Source organism: Phyllobates terribilis, unplaced genomic scaffold, assembly GCF_046119375.1.
Source record: "Phyllobates terribilis strain yellow unplaced genomic scaffold, ASM4611937v1 Scaffold_1__5_contigs__length_1240528914, whole genome shotgun sequence".
Lineage (NCBI taxonomy): Eukaryota > Metazoa > Chordata > Amphibia > Anura > Dendrobatidae > Phyllobates > Phyllobates terribilis.
In genome coordinates this window covers 594884049-594905276 of record NW_027362761.1, presented here as the reverse complement: position 1 = coordinate 594905276, position 21228 = coordinate 594884049, and the positions used below count along the sequence as shown (strand labels likewise).

At 47.7% G+C, this 21228-nt stretch overlaps 2 protein-coding genes across 2 annotated transcripts in view; both read left to right on the top strand.

The window, feature by feature from the left end:
• The window catches only part of LOC141272092 (uncharacterized), a 62994-nt gene extending 46570 nt beyond the window's left edge, over positions 1-16424 (top strand). The window contains exon 7 of the mRNA XM_073682402.1: positions 13931-16424. Within this exon, the coding sequence (XP_073538503.1) occupies positions 13931-14928 (998 nt within the window). The 3' untranslated portion in view covers positions 14929-16424. The remainder of the gene's footprint in view (positions 1-13930) is intronic.
• A 2361-nt stretch (positions 16425-18785) lies between these two features.
• LOC141169530 (uncharacterized) lies at positions 18786-20390 on the top strand. Its single transcript, XM_073655110.1, has 2 exons — positions 18786-19683; positions 19854-20390. The coding sequence occupies exons 1-2, from the start codon at positions 19426-19428 to the stop codon at positions 20301-20303; spliced, it is 708 nt and encodes a 235-aa protein (XP_073511211.1). The 5' UTR covers positions 18786-19425; the 3' UTR covers positions 20304-20390.
• The last annotated feature ends 838 nt before the right edge of the window (positions 20391-21228 follow it).

The window sequence follows — 21228 nt, the reverse complement described above, 5'->3', positions numbered from 1 at the left end:
AAAGGAGGCCGCCAAAGCAGCCCATATTGTGGATGCATATGATGCCAACTGCACACCAGAGGTGCAGAAATCGGCCGCCGCCGGCTGGAAAGGGGGTAGGCCGACCACCACCCCCAGTGCTCCAGCTAGCCGTTCTCAGGGTGTTCTGCCCCATCTTCCATAACCCGTCCTGCATTTGATTCCCGTAAGTGCTATACTTGTGGCCAAATGGGTCACCTCAGCCTTGTCTGCCCAGGAGAGGCAGAAAAGGGACACCACACCTGAGGCCCCCGGGCCTACTGCAGCCATTCTTTTTGTGGGTGGGGCGGTTGGAAGGGCCCGGGAGAAATCACAACCGGTTACTGTTGGCCGTAAGGACACTGGCGCAGAATGTTCCCTCATACGCCCTGAGTTGGTGTTATCAGAGGAACTCCTTCTTTGGAAGACCCTGACTGTCCCATACCGATGGCCCGAGTTTTCCTGGACTGGGGTGCGGGGAGGGGGTTAAGGGAAGTGGGGGTGTTGGAGAATCTCCCCAATAATGTGCTATTGGTGAAATGATCTGGGTCAGATGGTTGCCCGTTACATTCCTAACAACCCTCCCAGATCTGATACGTCATTTAATGCCACTGTCAGTGTCGATGTAATGCATAATAAACATGTGTGTTGCGGTAAAGGGGAACTCAGCCACATCACACCGCGGGGTGATGCTGCTGAGGATCCCCTAAAATGAGCCAGCATAAGTGCTAAGGTCAAGGGGAGCAGGCACGGACACCAGGAAGCAGGTCGTTCCGTGCAGGTGACCAGGGTCACGTCAGATGGTGACATGGTCGATGGTAGCTGCCCCATAACTAGCACGGCTCCCAAGGTAAAAATGATGGCAGGAAGCATAGGCCCCACAACCGGGCAAGGTAAAAGAAATGTGTGTCCCCCTGTCTGTCAGGAGTATGGGAAGAAGGTTACCCATAGCCTGTCAGAGGTGTGGGGAAAAGGTATCCCGAGCCGGTCAGGGTGATCGGAAAGCTGGATCACCAGTTGGCCAAAATGGTGGGCGAGTTGGGTCCACGGCTAGTCGGATCACCAGGAAAGTTGGGCCAGGAGGTAGGCTTAAAGGAGTGATCTGTAAATCGGCCCCTACGCCACCTCAAAGAGGGGGCGATGTCATGGAAATATTGAGAAATATTGGACATATTCTTTCTTCCCCTGAAGCCCCTCTCACCCCTCTCTTATCCACCTATTGTCACAAGACAAGAGCTAGGAATTTAGCAATTGACCATTTGTCAGTATAAGAGCTCTCCCCATGTAAATCTTAGCACAAAATTGAAGGCATACTGAACCAGCATGGCTACCACAGCATCTTGCAGCGGCATGCTGTTCCATCCGCTTTGCGTTTAGTTGGACCATCATTTATTTTTCAACAGGACAATGATCCCAAACATACCTCCAGGCTGTGTAAGGGCTATTTGACCAAGAGGGAGAGTGATGGGGTGCTACGCCAGATGACCTGGCCTCCAGTCATCAGACCTGAACCCAATTGAGATGGTTTGGGGTGAGCTGGACCGCAGAGTGAAGGCAAAAGGGCCAACAAGTGCTAAGCATCTCTGGGAACTCCTTCAAGATTGTTGGAAGACCATTTCCGGTGACTACCTCTTGAAGCTCATCATGAGAATGCCAAGAGTGTGCAAAGCAGTCATCAAAGCAAAAGGTGGCTACTTTGAAGAGCCTAGAATATAAGACATATTTTCAGTTGTTTCACACTTTTTTGTTAAATATATAATTCCACATGTGTTAATTCATAGTTTTGATGTCTTCAGTGTGAATGTACAATTTTCATAGTCATGAAAATACAGAAAAATCTTTAAAAGAGAAGGTGTGTCCAAACTTTTGGTCTGTACTGTATATCTATAGCCAATATATATATATATATATAGATAGATAGAGAGATATATATGGATAGATAGATAGATAGATATTTATGTAGCGAGAGAGAGACACATACATAGATATGACGCTCCCCCTTGGCCGTGTGTGTATGGGAATACCCGGAGCTGGGCCTCTGTGTAACGCTGGGGGTTGTAGTCTCCGTGGCGGCGACCCGGTCCCGTGGCTCAGGGTGGTCAAACCAGTGGCGGATTGTTTACTTGGTTTTGTAATGTTTAAATGTCCGACTACGCCACCCATGGATTGTGGTCACTGAGAACTGCCGCTGCGGGGCAGACCGCTGAGGCTGATGTGTGCGCAGCAGATGGTAGTATAACTCCCAACGCGAGGAGTATAGCCTCAGGGCAGTGAGTGCAGATGGTGGGGGTGATGGTGCGCGGGAGCAACAGTAATGACTCTGAGTCCAGTGATGCAGTCCAGGGTCTTTACTCACAGTTTTACACTCCAAGCCACTTCTGCAGGTGATGGCTGCCCACGTCGTGCTGTGCTCACCAGGTGAGGGGCTCGGCCAACTCCCAGGTACCTTTGGAATGCTTTTCAGGACCCCCTTCGTGTGTCCTTTCTCTGGCCTGTCGTACCCCACAATTGACCACGTTTCTGTCCAGCTGCCTCGGGCCTTGGCGGGCAAATGTTCCGTTTCCCTGGGTCCTATGTGGTGCCTTCCTAACGGATGTAGTGATGGGCCGTGCACGTACAATGCCACGGCCTCCAGTTACTAGCTGAGGGTAGTTGCTCTCCTCCACTAGATGAGGGATCAGGTTCCCTTTCTTGGCCTGACCCCCCTACTCTGGTAGCGGCGGGCGTGTGGTGGCGGCAGACCGGTCCGCACCCCTGGGGTCCCTTCACTCCACTCCTGGAGCCTCCTCCGTTTCTCTCCTCTCCTTTCTTCTCCTCCAGGCACAGGCCTTGAGACTTGGCCTGCCTGCGGAGCAGAGCCCATGCAGAGCCTCTGCTCCCAGCCACCTTCTCTCTCTGCTCTCTCCCTTTCTCTAAGATGGTGCCCACCTTATATACTCCTACTTCTAGTGCACCCTGAATCTACTCTCTCCACCCACACACTACTGGGTTCCCCCTTTCTAAGTGTTCCCTCCCCCACTCCAGCCAGGAACAGGGACAGAGTTGTGCTCAAACCCGGGAGCATTGTCGCCCTGCCCCCCGGAAATGTGGTGTTGTGCATGTGGATGTTAGGATCCTGAGCCACACTCCATCCTTACCTGGAAGTGAGATATCACACCTCTGGGTGAGATGCAATACCTCTGTAGCGACCGAACCCTCGGGGCGCTACATTCCCCCCTGGTAAATCACAGCACGTCTGCGGGCTGGAACAGAGCAAAAGACAATTGATTTCAAAACATGCAGAATTAAAGTTTTGGTTTTTTTTAAACGTTACTTGCCATAAAACTTTTTCCTTTTCAAAAATATTGTAATACTTTCTTCATGTACTTAAGACATTATAAAACTCTTTTCACTTGCATAAACACATCTGTCACATATAAAACATTTTTCTCCATCAACATTCTTTTAAGTACAAAATATAAAACATTATCAGCAATATTTCATCGGCGAAGTCTCTTTAACAGGCCACAGTCCTTGCCGCGACCAGGTGTCCATGTCACCCAACAAGGTGCAATTTTACTAAGTGCAACAAACACCTTCAGGTATCTTTTGAGGTAGGCGTATATAAAACCAATAGGGGGCACTTCAAGAAGTGCAACTATTTACAAGGGTTGGCTGCTCCCAGTCCTCAGCCGGATAGTTAGGATTGGCTGCTCACAGTCCTCAGCCGGATAGTTCACTGACCCTTTTCGGGTAACTTTAGCAAACAAATAAACTGACAACAATCCCGAACCGGGTGAACTTTTTATAATCCCCAAACGGCGTGTCTCTTTCTTCTTCCACCCTGACGGGTAACTATTTACAGTTTCTGCTGCTGCTCTTTAGTAGCGGTATCCCCCTGGTGGACGTTCCTGCTCCTCATACTCTTCAGACTCGTCCGGGTCCTCCAAGTAGCAGGATTCAGGGTAGCGGTGTTCTTCTACCCTCTGAACATTGAGGGCGTACCACCCCCGCAGGCCTCGGTGTCGGGTGTATGACACCTGATCCCCCGGAAACAGATCCCGTTTCGGGTTACCCGCGGGCAGGCGACTCTCCACATCCCTCCGATTAACAAAGAGGTCTGTGTCAGTTGTCGGGTCCCGAATGAACCCCCACCCCTTCTCCTGGCGAAACCTGACCACGATCCCGGTGACTTTGGGACCGCGTGCAGCCTGGGGGTCTCAGCGGGTCCGGGTCTTTTCCTCCGTGCTCCGGGCCTGTAGCTGTTCCTTTCTCTGGCGCCGCGCCTGCTTCTCCTTCTCCAACTAGGCTATCTCCCAGCGGCAGAATTCCCGCCTGCGAGCTGCGTCCGCCCGCGTCTCTTGCGAGAACCCCATCAAGTCCTCCCCGGTCTGGCCCCACTATATTTGGACCTCTTCATCCGGGAGCCGGGGGATGGTGACTGGCTGCGTAGCGGAGGAAGCGGGGCTTTGGTCCCTGCGGACAGGTCCCTCCGGTGGCAATGGTGAACCCATCCGCGTAGCAGGGGGACCGGCTCTCCATCAGGACCGGCATCCTGACTATATAGGTCCGTACCCAGGGGTGGTAGTGTTGGAACCGGGGGCGCCCGTTGGTGGAAGGCTCCTGGGGGCATCAGGCCTTGCGACCAGGCTTGGAGCGGGCCGCTTCTGACCACACCCGGGATCAATAGGCACGGCGTGGGGTGTGGTCCGGTGCCTGCCCTCGGGACTTGGGGCCTAGGTGTAGGCGGCAGGAGCGGAGGAGGTGCAGCGACTTCTGGGGCGATCGGCTCCGCGACGGGGTCTAGGGGCAGGCTAGTGGCGCCCGAGCTTGAAGCAGGGGCGTCCCCCTTACTTATTCCCTTTGCAGCGCTGCTCTCAGCCTCCGGAGGTCCTCCTCTGTCCTCAGGGGCAGGCACGCTGTCGGGTGCTTGCAGCGCCACTTGCTGCCAGGCCGCGACCCGCCGGTCCATCTCTTCCTTCCACCCCGCGATGGCCTCCCGCTGTGCCTGGACCATCCTCCGGTCCAATTCATCCAGCCCAGCCCGGAGGAATTCAGGGTCCTCTCCGGGGAGCTGGGCCATCAGCTCCGTGAGGCTGCACGAAGCCGCTTCGGCCTGCAGCAGGCCACTGGTCAGGGTACTGGGACTGGCGCTCCCCACCATCTCCGGGTGTGGTCTGCAAAGACTGATCCAAACACACCCTGCCCTTCAGCTTTCTTTCCTTTCCACCCCTGTTGGGGGTGGTCCCGGGGCAATCTGCTGACAATCACTCTCAGGGGCAGCCCCCCCACGTTGATGGACATCTCTACAGCCGCACTCATGGCTGTTGGGGGTGGGCTCTGTCTTTGGCGCCATTCTGGGACCTGGCCCACGATGGGAGGTGGCTTCTTGTTGTCTTTTGGCACGCTCATAATGGCGTCCATTCTTCTGGGGCGGGCGCCACATTCAATACAGTGAAACAGTCTCTAGGCACACAATACCCGATGATAACGGGTTGGTTTCGATCCTGCCGACTATGCCAAAGCTGACGTGTCCCCTGGGCCATGTGTGTATGAGAATACCCGGAGCCGGGCCTCTGTGTAACGCTGGGGGTTGTAGTCTCTGTGGCGGCGACCCGGTCCCGTGGCTCAGGGTGGTCAAACCAGTGGCGGATCTGTTTACTTGGTTTCGTAATGTTTAAATGTCCGACTACGCCACCCGTGGATTGCGGTCACTGAGAACTGCCGCTGCGGGGCAGACCGCTGAGGCTGATGTGTGCGCAGCAGAGGGTAGTATAACTCCCCACGGGAGGAGTATAGCCTCAGGGCAGTGAGTGCAGATGGTGGGGGTGATGGTGCACGGGAGCAACAGTAATGACTCTGAGTCCAGTGATGCAGTCCAGGGTCTTTACTCACAGTTTTACACTCCAAGCCACTTCTGCAGGTGATGGCTGCCCACGTCGTGCTGTGCTCACCAGGTGAGGGGGCTCAGCCAACTCCCAGGTACCTTTGGAATGCTTTTCAGGACCCCCTTCGTGTGTCCTTTCTCTGGCCTGTTGTACCCCACAATTGACCACGTTTCTGTCCAGCTGCCTCGGGCCTTGGCGGGCAAACGTATGTTCCGTTTCCCTGGGTCCTATGTGGTGCCTTCCTAACGGGTGTAGTGGTGGGCCGTGCACGTACAATGCCACGGCCTCCGGTTACTAGCTGAGGGTAGTTGCTCTCCTCCACTAGATGAAGGATCCGGTTCCCTTTCTTGGCCTGACCCCCCTACTCTGGTAGTGGCGGGCGTGCGGTGGCGGCTGAGCGGTCCGCACCCCTGGTGTCCCTTCATTCCACTCCTGGAGCCTCCTCCGTTTCTCTCCTCTCCTTTCTTCTCCTCCAGGCACAGGCCTTGAGACTTGGCCTGCCTGCGGAGCAGAGCCCATGCAGAGCCTCTGCTCCCAGCCGCCTTCTCTCTCTGCTCTCTCCCTTTCTCTAAGATGGTGCCCACCTTATATACACCTACTTTCAGTGCACCCTGAATCTACTCTCCCCACCCACACACTACTGGGTTCCCCCTTTCTAGGTGTTCTCTCCCCCCACTCCTGCCAGGGACAGGGACAGTTGTGCTCAAACCCGGGAGCATTGTCGCCCTGCCCCCCGGAAATGTGGTGTAGTGCATGTGGGTGTTAGGGTCCTGAGCCACACTCCATCCTTACCTGGAAGTGAGATATCACACCTCTGGGTGAGATGCAATACCTCTGTAGCGACCGAACCCTCGGGGCGCTACAGATATATAACATAACTGTATGTATGTATATATTTACATTTGTTTAATTAATTTAACTATTATTATTATTCACTTTTTAGTCTTAGACTGTGAGCCCACTATGCGTTTTTGGTGCGTATTTGCAGCTCGTAAACGCTCCAGAAACGCATTTCATACCTTTTCCCTTGACTTCCTTTGACATTCTGCAAGTTCTGTGCACATGGTCCGGATTTTTTCTGCGCAGATTTTACTCAAAGAAAAAATACGGACATGACCAATTCTTGTGCGTTTCTGCATGCGTATTTGCCTATACAATGCATTGGAAAAACGCATGGCAAATACGCATGCAAAACCACGTCAAAAACGCATGCGTTTTTCTGCCAAGGAGGTGCAGATATGCTCAGGAAATTTCTGCTTCATTTCTGCATCGTGGGCACTAAGCCTTACTAGTTTAGTTTAAAGGGAATCTGTCATTAGGCCTTTCCCACTTGATCAGCAGTGCAGCTTATCATAGGATCAGTGTTAAATAATACTTCTTTTCCCCTCCCCCATGACAGCACACCTTGAGAGAGAGGATCCACCCCACCAAGGACAGGAAACCATCTGAAATAAAAGGGCGGCACCTCTCCCTCGCTTCAGTTGGTTTCCTGTCCTTGATGGGGAACCTGTCTGGAAAGAAGACTTACCTGGGGCTGTCCCGGTGTGGAAGAGCGGGCACTGGCCTGTGCACCGGGTTCAGTATCCCAGAAGCGCCGTCCGCAGCTTCCCCTGGGGTCTCTGCGCCGAGCGGGGCGCACGCGGTGAGGCAGGCTCTGTCCTCCCGGAGACCGCGGCGCCGTCCTCCCCCTGCAGTGTGGAACGCTTCCAGGTGTGACGCGCCTGACGTCACGGCGCAGGGCACGCTGGGAGCGGCGCGCTGGGTGACGTCAGGAGGCGGCGCCGATCGAAGATGGAGGCGCCCATCGGAGCGTCCCAGGCCGTTTTTTTTTTGTTTTTTTTTCCAACGGAGCTCCGGCCTGAGGAAGGGGGAGGGCCCACAAACCGGAGGAGGCTGGATGGCCCTATATTTAAGGGGGGGGAGCTATCCTGGAAGCGTGGTGCGCTTCTGAGACATGGCTGATCCAGATAGCCAGGAGCAGCAGCTTACCCCCCCACCTCAGCAACAGAAGCAGAGGGATGCATCGTATACAGACAGCCGCTCGAGTAATCGTAGTGGCAGCCGCAGGAGTAAGGCTTCTAGTGCCTCGGGACCATCCAGAATGGAATCATCGGTTCCGCGACAGCCTCCGAATCCGGTACCCTTTTGTGACCTCCGAGGGTGAGTGAGCTTCGTGAATGTCACTGGTTAGTAACGGGAAGTCTCTTATGTGCTTCCTTTTTTTAGGAGCCTAAGAAGAGTAGTGCCAAGCAAAAGCATAGGATGTGTGCCCTTTGCCAAGCTTCTCTCTCAGTAGAGTGGCAGAAACCACTTTGCCAGGGCTGTGTGACCAAAACCTTAGCTGAGAATTCCCGGGATTTTGCTGCAAATTTAAAGTCCATAGTACATGCAGAAGTTCAGGGGTCCCTGAAGGGGTTCCTTAGAGGGAAGAAAAGGCCCCGTAGAGAGGTTTCCTCCGTCTCTGATTCTTCCCAGTCCGAGGAGCAGTGGGATTCATCGTCCTCTTCCTCATCGGGGGGCGGTAGACCCTGCTTCCCCATTAAGAATACAGACAGACTGGTTAGGGCAGTAAGATCAACCATGGGTCTGGAGGAAGAGAGAGCATCTAAATCCCGGGAGGCAATACTTGCAGAGCTACCTTTAATACAAACAGCATCGGCTCTTCAGCTGACTCTGTCAGACTGTCAGTTAGGGCAGCGGGACTATCCAACGCAGCCAGGCGGGCCTTGTGGCTCAAGGGTTGCCTAGGCGACCTACCTTCGAAACAGAAACTGTGCTCCCTCCCGTGTGACGGTAGACTCCTGTTTGGCCAAAAGTTAGAAGACCGGTTAGAAAAAGCAGGCGATAAAACCAAAGGGTTCCCGGGATTTTCGGGGGAACCAAGAAGATTTAGTTTTCGGAGGAGAAAATTTAACCGGGGTCGTCCTCCGGGAGACAAAAAGAAATGGGAAACCAAGTCCAAAAAAGAATCGGGCTACATGTTTGGAGGACCATCCTCGAGTTCGAAGAGATCCTCCCAATGACGCCAGGCTGGAAGTGGGTGGAAGGCTTTCCCACTTTTTTCCAGCTTGGGACGCGATAACAACAAACCCATGGATTCTGAAAATTATCAGTGGGGGCCTGAAGATCCGGTTCAGCCAGACCCCCTGGCGGACCTTTGTGGTTACCCCCCTACGGAAGGTCCAGGAAGAACAATTAGCCCTGGAAACAGAAGTGTTAGAGTTAGTAGGAAAGCAGGTCCTTCTCGAAGTACCAGCAACACAGAGAGGGAGGGGGTTCTATTCCCCACTATTCATGATAAAAAAAACAAACGGGTCCTTAAGGACCATCATCAACCTCAGGAGTCTGAACCAAGTAGTAGAAAACCAGACTTTCAAGATGGAGTCAGTAAGCTCGGCAGTGAAGCTCTTACATCGCAACTGCTTTATGGCTGTAATAGACTTGAAGGACGCATATTATCACGTCCCAATCCATCCGGAGTATCAGAAGTATCTGAGAGTAGCCCGGTTTATTCAGGGGAAGCTGAGGCATTTTCAGTTTGCTGCCCTACCCTTTGGCCTCTCCATTGCCCCGAGAATATTTACGAAACTAATAGCAGAAGTGACAGCCTTCCTACGGATCAAGAATGTAGTGATCGTGCCATATTTAGACGACTTCTTGATAATAGGGAAAACAGAAGCCCACTGCTCCGGTCAGCTCCTAGTGGTCACGGAAGTGTTGCATCAGCTGGGGTGGTTAGTAAATTTCCAAAAATCAAGACTAACCCCCTCCAGGACTCAGACCTTTCTGGGTCTAATCCTAGACTCTCGTCGTCAAACCTGCTTCCTCCCAGAGGACAAAATCTACAGGTTAATTGCATTAGTCTCGAAGTCCATTCAAGCTCCAGAGATGTCTCTGAGAGAGGCAATGTCCCTCCTGGGTTCTATGACGGCCTGTCTCCCAGCAGTAATGTGGGCCCAGGGGCATATGAGGCGGCTTCAGTGGGAGGTCCTGTCAGCACAGAGGTCCTGCAACGGGCGTTTAGAAGGCAGGCTCTCTCTCTCCCCAGAAGTAGTAGATTCTCTTTCGTGGTGGACAGTCAGGGGAAATCTGACCACAGGCGTTCAATGGTCCAGATCGATAGATCGGGTAGTTACGACCGACGCAAGCAGTTCCGGATGGGGGGGTCATCTGGCAGAACTCTCAATACAGGGTCACTGGGCTTACCACGAGAGGGGATCATCCTCAAACTTAAAGGAGCTTTGGGCAGTAGAAAGATCCCTCAGGGGCTTCCTCCCTCACATCCAAAATCACCATGTCCAGGTCAGGTCCGACAACCGGACCGCAGTAGCCTATGTGAATCACCAAGGAGGGACAAGGTCACGCCCTCTGATGGTGGTGGCAGACAGGATCCTTGGTCTAGCAGAGCGAAACCTCCTATCCCTCAGCGCCCTTCACATAAAGGGGATAGAAAACGTGAAAGCAGATTTTCTAAGCCGCCATACCCTAAGACAGGGGTAGTGGGGGTTGAACCCGGAGGTCTTCCATCAGATTGTCCAGTTATGGGGGCAGCCAGACATAGACCTGTTCGCCACAAGGGCAAACAGAAAGGTGCAGAGATTTTGCTCCCTAAATCCGGCAGAAAATCCCCATGCCGTAGATGCCCTCCAGATTCCTTGGGGGTTCAGGAAGGCCTATGCCTTTCCGCCATTAGTGATGATTCCAGTAGTGGTGAGGAAGATCCGGGAGGAAGGCGCCAGGGTGATTTTGATAGCCCCTTTTTGGCCCAAGAGGCCTTGGTTCTCTCTGCTTCGGCTAATGTCGGTGTCAGATCCCTGGATTCTACCAGAAAGGCCGGACCTTCTCATGCAGGGACCAGTATTCCATGCCCAGGCCAGGGGGTTCCATCTTTCGGCATGGAATTTGAGAGGTCGCTATTGAGTAGCAAGGGGTTTTCACCAGGCTTAGTTTCTACTTTATTGGGGAGCAGAAAACCGATTACAACTAAGATTTATAGCAGGGTTTGGGGTAAATTCCTAGAGTTTATAGATATTCCGCTATCGAGCAAACCTCCGATCAGAGGGATCCTGGAATTTCTGCAAAAGGGGCGGGACCTGGGTCTAGCTACAGGGACCCTTAAGGTTCAAGTTTCAGCTTTGGGAGCACTCTACAATTGTAATCTGGCTGGGAATAGGTGGATCTCAAGGTTTATCAAGTCCTGTGCCAGAGCTGGACCGGTTAGGTCCATGGGTGTTCCTCCTTGGGACCTGAATTTAGTCTTGAACGCTCTTACTAGTGAACCATTCGAACCCCTACACAAGGTTTCTCGAAAAATTCTCACCCTTAAGACCATCCTTCTAGTGGCCTTAACGTCAGCCCGTAGGGTGGGTGATCTGCAGGCCCTCTCGGTTAATCCTCCTTACACACAAATCTTTGAGGATAGGGTCACCTTGCGGCCAGATCCAGCATACCTTCCCAAGGTGGTATCTAGATTTCACCGTAGTCAGGAGATTGTGCTACCCTCGTTCTGCAGCAATCCCAAGAACCCAGGGGAAGTCAGGTTCCATAGCCTAGATGTTAGGAGGTCCCTGCTACAGTACATTCACATGACTAGTCTGTGGAGGAAAGACTGTTCTCTGTTCCTGGCCTTTCAAGGGTGTAGGAAAGGTCATGGGGTGTCCAAGGGTACCATCTCTAGGTGTCTCAGGGAGGCCATTTGCTTAGCCTATACGTCCACAGGGGTTTCAACCCCGGACAATGTGAGGGCTCATTCCACCAGAGCCGTTGCAACCTCCTGGGCAGAGAGAGCAGACGTCTCGATCGAGCAGATATGTAGGGCTGCTACTTGGTCTACACCATCCACCTTCTTTAAGCACTATCGGTTGGATCTATCCTCTTCTGATCTCACCTTTGGGAGAAGGGTACTTCAGGCGGTGGTCCCTCCCTAGGGTGCTCATAAATTCTCCAAAATTCTCTCAAGGTGTGCTGTCATGGGGGAGGGGAAAACACCAAGGTTACTTACCGGTAGCCGGTTTTTCCTGAGCCCATGACAGCACCCGTAGTTTCCCCCCCTTATTTTTTCTATGTTTCTCACACACTGGTGTGCACTGTTTGGGGTGGTGTGTATATGTATATTGTGGTGTTGGTTATGTGCCTAACCTGTTTAGGGAGGTCCTCTCAATGCTCTGTAAACATCTGAAGCGAGGGAGAGGTGCCGCCCTTTTATTTCAGACGGTTTCCTGTCCTTGGTGGGGCGGATCCTCTCTCTCAAGGTGTGCTGTCATGAGCTCAGTAAAAACCGGCTACCGGTAAGTAACCTTGGTGTTTCTGTATTATTTTTCTCTATCGAGGACTTCTCAAGGTATCAATATCAAGATTTTCTTATAAAAAAATGTATCGATTTATTCTTGGATTGTCCATTAAAAAGAATTATTGCAAAAGGTACATACAATAATTAGATAGTAATAGAGTGATTGTCCATTTGTCCATAATTAGCTTAATAGTTGAAATTCACCCATCTTTTCCTGGGATCCAGCACGTGTGTCCGGGTAAAGAACGTGTTTCCTTGGCCCTACATCAGCTGCTGGTTAACACACAGACCCTCGTCCTGTGTCCTGTGGAATGGCAAGAGACCACCCCCCCATCTCTAACATGGGCTTTTATAGGCCCTTTTATTTTGTATATGGTAGTGAACAAAAAATACACACACAAATAGCGCATGTCATCTAGACACCCTTAGCACGAGGCTGATGCAATCTTACAGAATTCAAAATAAAATGAATATCCATAATTAATATTTAACAGTCAGAGACCCTGATTCCAAAGATGTGTCTCTTATTGGGCTGATTGCTGTAGTTTTGATAATATCACGGGGATTATCACTAGAGGACTAGTAAACCTGCTGCCAGGTAGTCTAGCGTATTCATGATATTCATATTCTGTATAACCCCGCCCCACCTCTGATTGGCAGCACACCATGAAGTCCCGGCCTATACATATGAAGTACCAGGACTGATGCTCGGATATAGCAGGGCCGGTTTCCCCAACAGCAGAACGCATCAAAAAGAGAAAAAATCCAGCACCAAATAAAGGAAAAATTGCTTATAAATAAAAATCCAGGCCTATTTCATGAGTTTAATTTTTTTTAAAAATTCTCTGGAAGCAGAAAAGCAATGTCTGACTTTCAGTTGTTCATTTTCATAGATTTTTAATTTATTATTACTTTTCTCAGATTTAAGTTATTTCTGTGATTATTGTGTTTTTTTTCTTTCATTAAACGAGGGGTACCAAAATTTTGACCACGTGTATACGTTTCATTATACACACTCATGGCTGTACTAGCTCAAAAGGGGGCTTCTACTCAATACTGAGCAAAGGGTCTGAATACTTATGACCATGTGATATTTCAATTTTTCTTTTTTAATAAATTTGCAAAAATTTCTACATTTCTGGTATTTTTCAGTCAAGATGGGGTGCAGAGTGTACTTTAATTAGAAAAAAAATTAACTTTTTAGAAGTTACCAAATGGCTACAATGAAACAGTGAAAAATTTAAAGAGGTCCGAATACTTTCCGTACCCACTGTATATGCCCGTGTTATCAGTCACATGACTATTCATTTCATTATACACCCTTTATCCAAGTGTGTACATCACAGGGCTTCTCAGTGAGATCCTTTGATCGGTTTTCTTTGACCATGACCATACTTCTCCTCCCCTTTGCTATGCTCTCTGCTAAAGTAAATGTAGCAGACATGACCGGGATTATGTGAGATAGACGCCCCCCGCAGCTCTGACCTACAGGTTCACTTATGATTCTCCACCTGGTAATTTACTAGAAAAGAGCAATGAGACATATGAAACATGAAGATGTCTTCAGCACAGAAGGAGAAAACTGTAACATCGTGACCTTGTGCTCCCTGCTCTGACATTGTGATCCGTTTTGCAATTAAATTATTTTGCAATTATTTTAGTCAGTTAATGAGTGATTTTTTTTTTATAAATCTCTTCTTTATAATGTCATAAAACATTAATATAATTATGGAGGTTATATTGCTAAAAGATAATATAATTTGTTTTATTTTTGTAGATGACTTTACCTGGAACCCAGAGGAACATCCGGTATCTTCACAGTTTTATGCAGATGATTGTAAAAGCATTCAATATGCCTATGAGGAGAATGCCAAGATTGAAGATATACCCTCCACCCCTCATATCCAAAATGTCTCATCTGATCCTTTTACACAGATCATATCTCATGATTCATCACAGACTGTAAAGCAAAATAGAAAAGACCGACTGGGTGTCGGACGTCAAAAAGTTCCCTTAGGGGAAAAGCCATTTTCATGTTTACAATGTGGAAAATGTTTTACCACGAAAAAATATCTTCTTAATCATCAGAGAATTCACACAGTGGAGAAGCAATTTTCATGTTCACATTGTGGGAAATGTTTTATCACGAAACAATATCTTCTTAATCATCAGAGAATTCACACAGTGGAGAAGCCATTTTCATGTTCAGAATGTGGAAAATGTTTTATCACGAAACAATATCTTGTTACACATCAGAGAATTCACACAGGGGAGAAGCCATTTTCATGTTCAGAATGTGGAAAATGTTTTAACCAAAAGATAACTCTAATTGGACATCAAAGAATTCACACAGGGGAGAAGCCATTTTCATGTTCAGAATGTGGGAAATGTTTTCACCAGAAATCAGATCTTATTGGACATCAAAGAATTCACACAGGGAACAAGCCGTATTCATGTTCCCAATGTGGAAAATGTTTCGGCAGAAAACAACATCTTGTTACACATCAGAGAATTCACACAGGGGAGAAGCCATTTTCATGTTTACAATGTGGAAAATGTTTTGCCAGCAAACGTCAACTTGTTAGACATCAGATAATTCACACAGGGGAGAAGCCATTTTCATGTTCACAATGTGGAAAATGTTTTTCCGGGAAACAATATCTACTTACTCATCAGAGAATTCACACTGGGGAGAAGCCATTTTCATGTGAGGAATGTGGAAAATGCTTTAATCAGAAATCAAATCTGGTAAAACATGAGAGAATTCACAGATAAGGAAAGCTGTATTCATGTTCAGAATGTGGGAAATGTTTTGAACAGAAGTCTCACTTGGTTAGACATCAAAGAATTCACACATGGGAGAAACAATTTTTATGTTCACAATGTGGGAAATGTTTCAATTAGAAAAATAATCTCATTGGACATCAAAGGATTCAAAAAGGGTAAAAGCCATTTTCATGCCCTAAATGTGAAAAATGTTTTTAGTAAAAATCAGCTCTTGTTAGACACGAAAGAGTTCACAGAAAGGGAAGCCATTTTCATGTTTTGAATGTGGAAAATGTTTCACTATTAGATCAGATCTTGTTAAACATCAGTGAATTTACACAGGAAAAAACATTTTCAAGTTTAGAATGTGGAACACATTATAGCTCTAAATCAAGTAGGATTGAACATCAAAGGACTTCCACAGGGTTAAAGCCATTTTTATGTTTTACTCAAGACATTATACAGAGTGTATAGACAAGACAGCATGGTGTGGTGCTGAGTCACTACTCATGGACAAGCCTTGAGGCATGTTTGTCTAAAGGTTCAATGCCCAATACATAGAGAGCTCATCATAAACAGAGGGGCAAGACAAAGGTGTAGTCAGGTCACAGTTCAAGGTCAGAATTCGAGGAAGGTAGCTTATCAATATAAAGGGACTAGGCAAATGGATGGTCAAAGGCAAGGTCCAAGGTTGGGCAGCAAAAGATCAGAAACAGCACTGGAAAACAAGGCACACACACACACACCACCAAGATAAAGCTATGACTGGCAATAATCGGACACTAACAGCCGTCTTAATATGCAGGTAATCGCACAAAATAGGAGACACCTACTGTGACCCTGCCCTGATTAAGCGGCTGGACTGTCACTCACAAAACCGACAGCTCAGCATGCCAAAGCCTCAGAATGGACGGATGAGCTGTCATTCACAATACTGACAGCTCAGCACGACCCTGATTCAACAGGGCAGCTGAGCTTTCACTCACTGCATCCAGGACAGTGAGTGGTGGAATCATGACACATGGGATCCCAGCTGTTTCTTTCTATGAGGCAAGTAAATGTTTTGTCTCACAAGCAGCATCTACGAACCCATTCTGTCCTCTCTGTATACTCTTGTATTTACTCCACCGCCAATAGCTGTGGTATGATCAGACCATATTCCTACACAATTAGACACAGTCATTATACAGTAAATAGCAGGGGCACATTTATGAGATTATCTCGCCACAGGAACATTTTTTTTAACACATCCAACTGTGGAACTTATTTTTATTCCAAGATCTATTGATTAATATGTCCTTTGGTTCGTGGGACAACCTTTTATGATTTATCAATTTATAATATTTGTGTAATGTAATAAATAATAATTTCATGCTCATTGATTATGCAGTGGAGATGGAGGTTGTTTCCATAACAACACCTGTAAATGACGAAAGAATAAGCAATTATTTGTACACAATAATCTTTACATGTAAATTTTTGACCGACTTAAATGATAGGTCACTTCTGATGATCATATAGTAAATCACATTACAATTATCTACTCGTCTCATTGGGCTTTAAGGCACAGAAAGGGTGATGCATCAAAGAACTCAGAGGAGAAGCCGTATTCATGTTCAGGATAAAGGAAGTTATAACAGTTAACCACTTCCCGTCACTGCACTGTCCTTTCATGTCATTATAGAGTTGCCACTTTCCATTAGGATGTGAAAGGGCAGTGATTACTCACTCAGGAATCCTGATCCTTGGGTGATTACTGCTTTGCGGCTTTTAATTCCTCCTCCTAGCAGAGATGTAACAGGAATTTGAGTGCTGCCAGTGTTTGCTTAATTAACAATTTACTTGATGCAATTAAAGTGACCACAACAAGTATCAAGTGAGACAGAAGGAGATCGATTCCTCTTACAGTTATATGAAAAAGTTTGGGCACCCCTATTAATCTTAAGCTTATTGTTTTATAAAAATTGGTGTTTTTGCAACAGCTATTTCAGTTTGATATATGTAATAACTTTTGGACACAGTAATGTTTCTGCCTTGAAATGAGGTTTATTGTACTAACAGAAAATGTGCAATCTGCATTCAAACAAAATTTGACAGGTGCATAAGTATGGGCACCTCACCAGAAAAGTGACATTAATATTTAGTAGATCCTCCTTTTGCAAAAATAACAGCCTCTAGTCGCTTCCTGTAGCTTTTAATGATTTCCTGGATCCTGGATGAAGGTATTTTTGACCATTCCTCTTTACAAAACAATTCCAGTTCAGTTAAGTTTGATGGTCGCCGAGCATGGACAGCCCTCTTCAAATGATCCCACAGATGTTCAATGATATTCAGGTCTGGGGACTGGGATGGCCATTCCAGAACATTGTAATTGTTCCTCTGCATGAATGCCTGAGTAGATTTGGAGCGGTGTTTTGGATCATTGTCTTGCTGAAAGATCCATCCCCTGCGTAACTTCAACTTTGTCACTGATTCTTGAACATTAATGTCAAGAATCTGCTGATACTGAGTGGAATCCATGCGTCCCTCAACTTTAACAAGATTCCCGGTGCCGGCATTGGCCACACAGCCCCAAAGCATGATTGAACCTCCACCAAATTTTACTGTGGGTAGCAAGTGTTTTTCTTGGAATGCTGTGTTTTTTTGCCGCCATGCATAACGCCTTTTTGTATGACCAAACAACTCAATCTTGGTTTCATCAGTCCACAGGACCTTCTTCCAAAAAGAAATTGGCTTCTCCAAATGTGCTTTTGCATACCTCAGCCGACTCTGTTTGTGGCGTGCTTGCAGAAACGGCTTCTTTCGCATCACTCTCCCATACAGTTTCTCCTTGTGTAAAGTGCGTTGTATAGTTGACCGATGCACAGTGACACCATCTGCAGCAAGTTGATGCTGCAGCTCTCTGGAGGTGGTCTGAGGATTGTCCTTGACTGATCTCACCATTCTTCTTCTCTGCCTTTCTGATGTTTTTCTTGGCCTGCCACTTCTGGCCTTAACAGAACTGCCCATGTGTTCTTCCATTTCCTTACTATGTTCCTCACAGTGGAAACTGACAGGTTAAATCTCTGAGACAGCTTTTTGTATCCTTCCCCTGAACAACTATGTTGAATAATCTTTGTTTTCAGATCATTTGACAGTTGTTTTGAGGAGCCCATGATGCCACTCTTCAGAGGAGATTCAAACAGGAGAACAACTTGCAAGTGGCCACTTTATGTAGCTTTTCTCATGATTGCATACACCTGGCTATGAAGTTCAAAGCTCAATGAGGTTACAAAACAAAAAAAAAGTGCTTTAGTAAGTCAGTAAAAAGTAGGTAGGAGTATTTAAAACAAGAAAATGATAAGGGTGCCCATACTTATGCACCTGTCAAATTTTGTTTGAATGCAGATTGCACATTTTCTGTTAGTACAATAAACCTCATTTCAAGGCAGAAACATTACTGTGTCCAACAGTTATTACATATATCAAACTGAAATAGCTGTTGCAAAAACACCAATTTTTATAAAACATTAAGCTTAAGATTAATAGGGGTGCCCAAACTTTTTCATATAACTGTATCTCTCCTTTGGCTTTCTGCAGAGCTAAAGGCCCTGTCACACATAACGAGATCGCTAGCGAGATCGTTACTACGTCACGGTTTTGACATCGCTGGAGAGTCTTATCGTGATCGTTGGGGAGCCGTCAAACATGCAGAACTTGCCAACGATTTCGGCCGCCCCAGCGATCTATCGATCTCGTTGGTCGTTGGGGCGCTTTCACACAGCACCTATTTCAACGATCCACACCTTGATAGGAATTGTACTGTGTCACAAAGGCTTGCATAAAATTACTTTTCCGTGCCCCCTCATCTCCGATTGGTGGACACTACTGCGTTCTGATTGGCGGCAGGTTTAAAATAAGGCGACGTTGCAGCAATTCCGTTCCTTTGTTCCTATCTGCGCTTTGGTTTCGGATTGTTCCTTTATTCCTATCTGCGCTCTGCTTTCGGATCGTAGCAGTGTTCTCCGGGCAAGATTCTTTCATCTGGGCTTTGTTAAGGCCCTGTCAGCGTCCTGATTTTGGATCCTAGCAGCGTTCTACAGCTGTGATTCCATTCATCTGGGCTTTGTTCCTGACAAGCTTTCTGGTTTGTGAATTTTCTTCGGCTGTGACTCGACATCGATGTTTTGGTTCTTCAGGCAGCTATATTGCATTGTTTACACGGTAAGTTATTTTAGTGGGTTTTTGCCACACCCAACAAGTATACATTTGCTTATGCATCGGAGGCCATTTTAAGGGGGTCAACAAACAGTGTGCAGTATTTTTTACTGTGTTTTAAAATGTTTCATGTATGCTCACTGAATGCTATCCTTTTTCAGATGGCTTTCAAAAGTGAAGAGTTTATGAGGGAAATGATTGACCTCTACCGCTCCCTGCTGTGCCTTTGGCAAATAAAATCAACAGACTACTGCAGTAGAGAGAAAAAGAGGGAGGCATACCAGCAATTGATTGCCCTCTTTAAAAGGCATGGCCCCAACGAGAAGGTGGATGAAGAGCTGGAGAAGAGAAAAATACAGGGTCTACGCACCATATATAAGAAAGAACCGGGTGGAGAAGTCAAAGAAGTCGGTTACCGGCACAGATGAGCATTATGTGCCAACATTATGGTATTATGACTTGCTTGCCTTCACCCGTGACCAGGAGCTACCTCGGAAAATGGCGTGTACGATGCGGCCGACCCCGGAAGAAGACCCTGATATCCAGACTGACTCCCCTGTTGAAGATGTAAGTACCTTCTTTGCTTCCCTGTAAATAGCATTTATACTTTCAATGTACATGCCATAGTTTAGCCGCCCCTCACATTTGTTTTTTAGTGCACGTGTACCCATGCTGGTCATGACATACCTGCTGGATGTTGTAACCAAAATCTTAACTTTAATTTTGTGTTCCCACAGCACCATCGGCAAGATGACGACATCCCGGCTACGGAACGTGGTATGGAGGAGGCGAGTGTGCTGTCAAGGAATGAGGAACCTATGGCATCGGCGAATGAAGACCCTATGGCCTCTACAAGTGAAGACCTTGTGCCTCAGCGACAAAGAAAATCAAGGAAAATAAAGGCCAGCTTGCCGCCATCACCAGATCTAATATCTCTGGTGAACAAGATTCTACTGCTACAGACCCAGGCCAAGCGGGACAACTTCGCAACATTTGCTGGCGAGAGACTACAGAGGCTGGATGACCGACAGAGGGCGCACGCAGAAAGGGTCATGTTTGAGACTTTAAATAAAGCGGCAGCCGGTGAACTTAATGAAACTTCTACTGTACATACTCTGATCGACCCTGGCCCTTTTCAACAACATAAGCCGGACCCACTTCGCAGCATACCAGTGCAGAGTATCTGACATCCACAAAGCCTTGCCCCCCCCCCCCCACAGTATCCCATGTGTTCGGATTCTTTTGTTTCCCCCAGGCATGGATACACAAATACAGGCAATTGATACGAAGAACTGTAGTGATGTTTCATTTCAAATTTTATCATTTTGTAAATATTGTTAATTTAATACCTATTTAAATTGTTAAAATTGTTCACATTTTTGTTTGTTTATAAAAAAAAATGTTTTATTGTCCTTTTTTAACTTTACCCCTGCCCTCCGATCTCCCCCTGATTGAAATAATGTTTTTTGTTGTCTTCTTTTCTGCTTTACCTCTTCCCGAGGGTGGGACCCCTCACCCCTGCCCTCCGACCCCCCCACCCTCTGTTCCCTCCCCTCCATTCCCATCCCTGCTCTCCGCTGGTGATCACCTCCTCCCCTTCTCCTCTTCCCGCTCCAGGCTTCATCACCTGTCTTCTGTCTTCTCCCTGTGTCCTCTGGTCTTCTTCCCAGCTGGTCTTCTTCCCCTCCTCCTCCTACTTCCCTTGTTTTAGTGTTTGGGGTCATAGTCATCGTGCACTCTATGGCAATGATCTGCCATACCGTGCACCATGAGTCTGACTCTGATTACAGGTTATATATACTAGATTCTTGATAGGGCGTTGATCCAAGGAACTAGTCTGATTGCCGTATGTGGAGTCAGGAAGGAATTTTTCCCCCAAACGGAGCATGTTTTTTTTTGCCTTCCTCTGGATCAACATGTTAGGTCTTCCTTCAACTTTTCATACTATGTTCCTATTCTTTCCTCTTCTCTCTTCTTCTTGAATTAGCAGGAGGCTGTGAAAGCCTACTTCGGAGTCGGCTTTCCTGCCCCCGCACAACATCAGCTGATAACCTCAATTTGCAGGCGGCTGTGATATATTGTCCACCATCCTAGTTCCCCATTCTGGTACAT